Source organism: Macaca nemestrina, chromosome 14, assembly GCF_043159975.1.
Source record: "Macaca nemestrina isolate mMacNem1 chromosome 14, mMacNem.hap1, whole genome shotgun sequence".
Taxonomy (NCBI): Eukaryota; Metazoa; Chordata; class Mammalia; order Primates; family Cercopithecidae; genus Macaca; species Macaca nemestrina.
This window is the reverse complement of record NC_092138.1, coordinates 27,916,352-27,925,588: the sequence shown is the minus strand read 5'-3', so window position 1 is coordinate 27,925,588 and position 9,237 is coordinate 27,916,352. Positions and strand designations below refer to the sequence as shown.

At 48.8% G+C, this 9,237-nt stretch overlaps 1 protein-coding gene across 2 annotated transcripts in view; it reads left to right on the top strand.

The window, feature by feature from the left end:
• The first annotated feature begins 3,083 nt into the window (after nt 1-3,083).
• LOC105498654 (MAM domain containing 2) overlaps nt 3,084-9,237 on the top strand; it is a 170,497-nt gene continuing 164,343 nt past the window's right edge. The window contains exons 1-2 of one of the 2 annotated variants that reach the window (XM_024786710.2): nt 3,084-3,563; nt 3,910-4,023. In XM_024786710.2, the coding sequence (XP_024642478.2) occupies nt 3,530-3,563; nt 3,910-4,023 (148 nt within the window). In that variant the 5' untranslated portion in view covers nt 3,084-3,529. The remainder of the gene's footprint in view (nt 3,564-3,909; nt 4,024-9,237) is intronic. The other variant, XM_011770879.2, reaches the window with a different exon arrangement.

Genomic DNA, 9,237 nt, shown 5'->3' with positions numbered 1-9,237 from the left:
ACAAGTTGGATAGGCTGTTTTAACTCCATAGTTCCCTGGAGGGTTGATATAAGCTTTGTGGGATTTGCATTGCAACTTTAATTCTCCCTCCACCCATTCCTGCTTCCCTCCCTCCCTTCCATGACACTGATCCCAAGGTACTCCTGATTAAATACCCTGCACATTAAACTCCAAATCAGAGTCTGCTTCCCAGAGGTTCTAACTTGTGCCAATGTCTAAGGGTTGTATATTCTTGGGATCAAACAATTATATGCAAAATAGAAAATTTACTCTGAGTTTTTACTTAAGTATAGTGATTCTGTTCCCATAGGTGGCAATACACAATGTCACCTTAAGGTTGTAAATCATATTTTAAATTTTGAGGGGATCTCTTTAGGGTTTTGAGGTTTTGTATTTTCCTATGACTTAGAACATATGACATGAATCGAAGGCAATTCTAAAACTTTGAAATACTCCATAAGTATCTGGAAAAAGGAGCACCAGTTTGATTGTTGCTGAAAACTTGTTTGGTTGAAAATAGTGTTTTGAGGTTTCAACTGGATATATAACTGTCTGAATTTTTAGTTAAGTAATGTGATGAAATGCATCAGATATTTAACACCATCTGTGATCAAGAAGTCAAAAAAAGAATATAAGACCCAAGTGAGAGGGGCTCCTGTACTAGTTGAGAAAATAGGCTTTTGGAATGAAGCAGATCTGGGTTTGAGTGTTGTCTCTACTGTCCACTGTCACTGAACTCTGCGCCTCAGCTTCCCCATCTATTAAATGGGGATAATAAACATATTTGTCCTATAGAGATTTTGTGAAGCTTAAGTGAGATTATCTACATAAAACATTTATAATGGCAAACACAATAAATGTTATCATCACTACTACCTGAGGCACACATTAATGAAAAAATTTTAGATCATTTGAATCATTGTTTACAGAAAACACATGAAAATTTGCTCCTACCTTTAAAAAAGGATTCCAGACATATTTTGCTTATTAGGGAGAAGGTTACTAAATTTTCTGATACTGAAAGTGACATCTGAGTGAAGACATCATTAGGCCGTGAGTTGTGTGGCTCTTTGTGGAAGAGCATTTTGAGCAGAAGGAACAGCCAGTGCGAAATTCTGAAAGGATAGCTGGACTGTGTTTGAGGACAAGCCAAGAGGTCCGTGTGGCTAGAGAGGAATAAGCAGGGTGGTTGAAGTCAGAGAAATAAGAGGGTGGGGCCGGGTGCAGTGACTCACACCTGTAATCCCAGCACTTTGGGAAGCCAAGGCGGGTGGATCACGAGGTCAAGAGATTGAAACCATCCTGGCCAACATGGTGAAACCCTGTCTCTACTAAAAATACAAAAATGAGCTGGGCATGGTGGCACGCACCTGTAATCCCAGCTACTTGGGAAGCTGAGGCAGGAGAATTGCTTGAACCTGGGAGATGGACGTTGCAGTGAGTGGAGATCGCGCCACTGCACTCCAGCCTGGTGACAGAGTGAGACTCTGTCTCAAAAAAAGAAAAAGAGAAGGAAAGCAAGAAAAGAAAACAAAGAAGAGGGTGGAGCAGGTCTTATAGGGCCTGGTTGGTCATCATGAGGACTTTGGACTTTACTAAAATGACTTGCGAACTTGTTGGGCCTTGAGCTAAAGAGTGACGTGGCCCAATTTCTGTATTAAAAGGATAACACTGACTAGTGTGTTCAGAATAGAGTAGGGTGAGCAGGGTAGAAAATGAAGGGAGACCGTGGTCAGGAGGCCACTGCAGTGTCCCAGGCTGATGGTGAGGGTATCTTGGACCAACCAAGACATCACCACCACGGGCGCGGAGCATGGTCAGCATCTGCTGTGTTTCGAATCCTGAACTGATAGAAATTGGCAATGTCTGACAGGAACAGATGAGCTGGAGATGGCTCCAAGTTTTCTCTCCTGAGCAACTGGAAGAAAATAGTTCTTTTAACTCAGATGGGGGAAGACGCAGGGGAAGGACGGGTTTGGGAAGAAATATGCAGCCTTCATGTTGGGACCCGTTAAGTATGAAATAGCTCTGAAGCATCCAATTGGAAATGTTGAGGTGGCAATGAGATCGAAGAGTCTGGCGTTAGTGAGCAGTCTGGGCTAGAAATATAAATGTGGGAGTTATCAGGCTATCATTGGTATCTAAAACTATGAGACTGGAAGAAAGCATTGAGGGGCTGGATAGTGAAAGAAATAGGAGTGATAGGGTAGAACTTGGAGGCACTCTCGTGTTAAGGCGTTACAGAGGTAACAGCAAAGAGGCTGAGAAGAAGCGGCCAAGAAAGACAGGAAACCCAGCGGTCTGGAAGCCAGGTGAAGGCATGGGAGCAGGTTGAAATGATGGCTCAACAGGGGTTTGTTAGGCCAGTGGTCCTGAAAGTATTGTCCCAGACCAGCTGCAGCAGCAGCAGCCTCTGGAAACTTATTAGGGACGTGCAGCCTCTCAGACCCACTCCAGAGCTACTGGATCAGAAACGGAAGGTGAGGCTCTTCAGCAGATTCTGATGCAGTCAGGTTTTAAAACCACTGCCCTCCTCACAAAATTGCCTGCACAAAATCATAAATGGGAGAAAGGAGGAGGAGGAGGAAGAAGAGGAGGGGAGGAAGAAGAACTCTTTACAGGAAGAGAATATTGTTGGAGACCCACTTAGTGCCCAAAGCAAACAGGTTCCTCAGAATTAACTGCCTCCAACAACCCCCTCCCAGTTTAAAGCCTCCCACTAATCAATCTATCATGGCTCTTTGGAGAGAAGGAATGCCCCCATTTCACCGGACGGAGGGAATGCTGAGCACCAGGCATGCCAGACATTCCACCGGCTAAAAAAAGTGGGGGTGGTATTCCAGGGTTAGCTTTGCTGGACCGTAAATGCCGAAACTCCTTAGATATAAAGCTTATTCCACCCAACCGTTTCCAAATTTTCCTCCAGGCTGTCCTAGGAGAATTCCACCCTCCTTCATTCTGGGGAGAAGAAGTTAAAATTAGGGCCAGCCCTGCGGGACTGACATGCCAGATGCAGGGAAGCTGTCCCCAGAAATAAGCGAGTTCCCACCGCGGCTGGGCGGGGCGGGCGCCTCCGGTCCCAACCCAGCAGAGGGACTCCTGGAAGGCCTGCCCCTTCCAAGTGTCTGCAAGGGCTCTGGTCCCAAGCTTTAAAATCCTGAGCGAAGGCACTGCTGGCCGACCTCTCCTCTCCCAGCCAGTCGTGGCTGGCCTTTCAAAGTGTGCAGTTGTCTCCTCCCTGTCCAGCCCCACCGTCGCCCAGGACCAGCTGGGCCGCGGTCTGACCTGAGGCTGCTGCTCAGCGCCGGGGCGCTGGCGCTCTCCATTCGGGCACCTTCCAGCAAACCACTCAGCTCCGGGAGCCGCTCTGCAAAGTTGGGCAGCTCAGAGCACAAGCTTTACCTCTCGACTTCTCCCTTCCCGGGTCCCCGGCGCCCCCGCCTCCCACGATCCCTTTCACTAGGAGCAGCCTGTCCCAGGGGGCTGGCAACTTGCACCTCTTCCTAGTCATCCTCCCTGAAACGCGACCATGCTGTTAAGGGGCGTCCTCCTGGCGTTGCAAGGTAAGGCCGGGACCCCGGGACAACCCCGGAGACGCTCTGACTACTCGCCTCCGCTTCTGCTGCCCCCGGGGGCCCGGCTCATCGTGCTGGGCTGGGCCATCCGAGGGCGCCTCCCGATCCTCCGCAGCCGCTAACTCCCTCCGCTGGCCAAGCGTGGGGTGGGGGTGGGCGTGGGGTCGCTCAGCTGAGGGGCCCGGGGATGCTGGGGGACAGGTACTGCATCCCTCTCCCACCCCCTCCCGCTCGTCTTTCCCCCACTTTCACCAGGTAGTCCCCCTGGGGTCCCCCGAGTTGGTTCAAACGCTCCTGGGGGGAGCTCGAACTGAAACTCGCTTTGTGCCCGCAGCCCTGCAGCTCGCCGGTGCCCTCGAGCTGCCCGCTGGGTCCTGCGCCTTTGAAGAGAGCACTTGCAGCTTTGACTCCGTGTTGGCCTTTCTGCCGTGGATTTTAAATGAGGAAGGTAAGGGGGCTCAGTGGAGAGGGGCGCGAGGTGAACTTTCTTCCTTGATGGCTTGCTTTTTTTCCCACATTGGTACTGTTATCTTGGAGTTAATTCCCCGCGGCAAGAAAAGTGTGAGTCATGGATCCTCCTTCAGGCCCTCAGCTGTGCTGCAAGGGATGGCCGAAGCAGGCACGGGGCGGGCGGGAGGCAGCCCTTTGTTTACCTGGCCTATGGGTAGAAGCTTAAAATTTGCGTCTCACCCCAGCACTCCTTAATGGAAGGGAGAAACGGAGCACAGCTAATGATTGTTCCCCACCAGCTATGTGCCCTCTGCAGGCCAGCAACCTTTCTGGTCCTCAGGAGACATGTCTGTGAGTTGGGAAAAGGTGGATGGGACTAGCTCTCCTTCAGCTTTGCAGAAAAGGTTCCACAATTCTGTGATGGGACCTCAGTGCTAAGACATCAGGTCTGCCTTAATCCTGACAGCGTTTTTTGCCTCATGATTTCATCCTCACACTGGTGTTTATAATCCTGCCCTGGACAAAAGAAACCATGTACACTGCCAAATGCCTGGGGTCCCTGTCTCACTGGTGGGCATTGTCTTACTGCTCTCTACTGTTTGGGGCCCGGACAAAGTTGAAATGTGGGGTCTTCTGAAGTGTCTTCTTGCCTTCATATAGGTTTTTTTTTTTTTTTTTTTTAAGTGTGGTTCTCAGTACCCAATAGCAGGCGGCACTGGGTATCCCTTCTCCTTTCCTTTCTCTCTCTCTCTTTTGTGACCACCAGTGAAACCTGCTGCCCACAGACTATTTGGATTGGAAAATAGCCTTCTTTAAAAAACATAGTACCCTAGATGAAACCAGCTCACCTCCTTCCCCACTCAATTGCCCTCAGGTCCCAGATCCTCCCACCTGGCTGCCTGGGGGAGGATGGAGTCCAGAACCCCTGGTTAGATGTATGAACTGTCACCACAGCTTACTCTGCCCCAGGCCTTTACTCAGGGTTCTGCATACATTAGCTCCTCTGACCCTCACAGGTAGGTGATGTTGGACCCATTTTACAGAGGAAGGAATCTCAGCCATAGAATATTCAAATGGCTAGTCCACATCACAGTGTCACTGAGTGGCTAACTCTAAGGGTCTAGTTAGGAAGAAACAGGAAGGAACTGGTTCAGTAGTAATCTCCATCTTTATTGCCAAGTCTTGACTACTACAGTCTACTTAGGAGTGGCTGGGAAAAAGCAATTCCTGATTTATTATTCGAGGGATTCCTGTCTTGCTGATGGCTTTAGGAAAGTCTCTGTAATCTCACCACTCACCCTTTCCCTATACTGGCTGTATGGAAGCATTGTGGGAGATGGCCTTAGAAATGCCACGAGACTGGCTTTGGAGAACACTCTTCTCCAGCACGGGGCTTCTCAGACCTCAGCTGCATCAGAGTCACCTGGTGGGCTTGTAAGACACAGATTGCTGGGCCCCACTCCCCGAGTGTCTGATTCAGGGGGACTGAGAATTTCTAACAAGTTCCCAGGTGATGCTGATGATGCTGGTCTCGGGACCACACTTTGAGAACTGCCGACTTCCACAGTACATGTACACACACACACAACCTGTGCTGTTGTTGACTCTGAGTAGGGCGAAGGAGCTACTTGCAGGACCCGAGAGTGAACAGCTCCTTAAGTCTTGTTCCCTAAGCACTTGGCTTGCCTCATCCTAGTGCTGGCCCTGAGAAAAGGAAATCAACATCATTCCTTAAGCCAGGAGCCTTAGTTAGTCTCTGAGCCCCTGCCTCTGGCCCTCTGTCAGGATGGGGGGCCCCCTCACAGCCTGCCTCTGGTCAGTGGGCATGCCACAGCATGCTTAACACAACTGCCTCCCAGACCCACAGGAAGTCTCTCTGCTGAGTTGGCACCTCTGCCCTGGCACGGCAGTTAAACCATCCCCCTTCAGGGAAAACAGGAAGACGCTTATAGAAAAAGGTGATTACAGTTTAATAGTATAATGAAGGCACTGTGGCTTTGCTTTCTGCATTCTTTCTAACAGCTACTGCTTTCCAGCTCAGGACTGGGACTACTGGGTTGGCTGGGGGAAGTTAATTTATTCTCCTCTGAGCACTCCAGGGTGGAGCAGGCAGGTTACGCTCCAGTTGTTTCAGCTTCAGTTTTTCAAAGGCCAGAACTTGGACGTAACGATGTACTCCAGGCTCCAGGGCAGTGAGGTAGGTGTGTGGCAGTTGCTACGGTTGCCTGCTAAGAAGACATCACTAAGAATTTCCCTTATAAGCCCATTTCTAGGTTGGTAAATTAAAGATAATAAAATTCTTCCAGGCTGAAATTTGGCAAGCTGTTCACAAACTTCTCTGCAAATGCACTTCTTGCTGCAGAAACCCTTTGAAACTGGTTCCATTCACCTTCATGTACTGGTTCCACCATAGAAAGTAGTGGGTTTCAGAGACTTTTGCCCAGATGAACTTTTTTTTTCTTTAAGTTATGGGATACATGCGCAGAACGTGCAGGTTTGTTACACCACTATATATGTGACATGGTGGTTTGCTCCACCTATCAACCCATCATCTAGGTTTTAACCCCACATGCTTTGGGCATTTGTCCTAATGCTCTCCCTCCCCTTATCCCCCACCCCCGACAGACCCTGGTGTGTGAAGTTCCCCTTGCGTGTCCATGTGTTCTCACTGTTCAACTCCCACTTATGAGTGAGAACATGAGGTATTTGGTTTTCTGTTCCTGTGTTAGTTTGCTGAGAATGATGGCTTCCAGCTTCATCCATGTCCCTGCAAAGGACGTAAACTCACTCTTTTGTGTTGCTGCATAGTATTCCATGGTGTATATGTGCTACATTTTCTTTATCCAGTCTATCATTGATGGGCATTTGGGTTGGTTCCAAGTCTTTGCTGTTGTAAATAGTGCTGCAATAAACATATGTGCCGGATGCACTTCTTATATGTCCATGGTCAGTAGGTTAGTTTATAGTGGAGAGAACAATGCAAGAGGCCAGAGAAAGGAGGTTAGTTGGGACACAAATCTGCAAATTAGGATTTCATCACAGGAGAATCAAATCTGGAGGTAGTTGGAAAAGTCGCCTTGTCTCTAAATATCTCGTTTGCTGCCTGAAATAGTATCTGAGGTTCACGCCTTTGATTTGGAGTATTAAGTCCCTAGATATCCCTGATTACAGTTCCAGTGGCTCTATTTCATGGCCACTTTAAAATATGCTTTATCTCCACTGGGCACAGAATAGGTAAGTTTTGACCAGGCATTGTGTTGGCTTGGGTTATTTATTTCAATGGCAGGTTCCCCCAGGGAACGCCAGGTGCACTAGTACAGGGGATCGGGCACTGAAACCCGGTTTTGTCTACTTTCTCATTTTGCCAATGGTTGTCCTGTTTTCTTGATCTCCCTCTATTCTTTTTGTAGAATATTTTAATTTTCCCTAACTTGTCAAGGGAAGTGATATTATCAGACTCAAATTAAAACTCACTTCTAAATCTTAAGTTTGAACTGAATCCAGCAAAGAAGTGATCTGGTTTTGTTTGTTTTTTGTTTTGTTTTTTTGAGAAGGAGTCTCACTCTGTTGCCCAGGCTGGAGTCCAATGGCATGACCTCGGGTCACTGCAAACTTCACCTCTCAGGTTCAAGTGATTCTCTTGCCTCAGCCTCTTGAGTAACTGGGGCATGCACCTGTAGTCCCACCTACTCAGGAGGCATGTGCCACCATCCCAGGCTAATTTTTGTATTTTTAGTAGAGATGGCGTTTCACCATGTTGGCCAGGCTGGTCTTGAATTCCTGACCGCAGGTGATCCACCCGCCTCGGCCTCCCAAAGTACTGGGATTACAGGTGTGAGCCACTGTGCCCAGCTAGGGATCCATTTTATCCTGTGAAAATCTTTCTCCATTCAGTTATCCTGTAAAAAAAAATCATCTTTATTCACAGCTCAGAGGATCTGGGAACCCCTTTGAGCAGTGGTCCTCAGCTGAAATCCAGGCTGCTTATTCCATTTTCCTGATGCCAGCTGCGGGGGCAGAGGCCCTTTGCCCTGAGGATTCTTGGAGACCATGCAGTTGGCCTCGCATCCAAACAGGCACAATTCAGAAGAATCATTGAGTGGATTTTGGCTTCATTCTCATTTTTGGACATCATGGCTTAGCACCTTTAACTGAACTCTGTGAGGAAGCCTCTCGAGGAGCTGAGGCAGGGGGAAGCCAAGTCTAGGTGTTACCCCTTAATTAGGAGTTTGGAACACTCAGCTACCTGGAAGAAGAAAGTAGCTGCAGAGATGTCTCAGGTGAAGAGGAGGTAAAAAGAGAAAATGAAAGTATTTGTTATAGAGAAGACCTACATTGTTTTTCCACAGTAGGAGTCAGGGCTTGAGAAATCGCCTAATACAGAAAAAGGCTGGATGGCTTTTGTACCCAGGAGTGAGTGATAGCATCTGAGGCAGGCAAGTGGGCTACAGGGTTGGGCATCACAAAGGGGTGGGGTGGGGGCACGGTAGAATGTCCCGAAATCACGTGTAAATACATGTGTGTTTCTCTCTCTGATACCTTCTTCCTTCACCCAAACTTGTCCCTTCTCTTTTAAGGACACTCTTGGCTCCTTGGCCATCTGCGTTTCAGTTCTGCACTCAGTCATGTGCCAGTTATTATTAACAGTGATGAATCCTGCCTGATATTTCTTGGGGCTGGAGCCACAAATCTGGCAAGGATCCCAAGTTCCTGGGAGAGGACAGCCAGTCTTCTCCTTCCTGCAGACTACAGCTCCTTTCCTGACTTCGGAGGGCTGATTCAGCATCCCACCCTGACATCACAAAGTTCAGAAGGCCAGGGACGAGTTATGCTCATCTGCGTGGGGCTACTTGGTCCTGCGTTATGTCTGCAGGTTGTTCTTAGAGCTCTCTAAGCAGAAGTACAATCCTCACATTGTATGGGGGCTGGAAATCGGCACGAATCAGGGCTGTTCCTTGACACCCTCTGGGAGAGATGGTCGACTCCAGAAATGTGACCTAGTTACCCTGGCAGTATCACATGCCATTTCCTGCTGCTGCCCTGGCTGTGACCGCTGTCAGGTTGAGCATGGCTGTGCTGTGCTGTGTCTGAGGGCAGCCTTGCTTCTGCCTTGCTTCCTGGGAACCCAGATCCTAGAGCTGGGCCTTGGAGGTCGTCCAGTGCAGCCTCCTCATACACGGACCAAGTCAGGCAGCCCTTGGACAGGGCCTCA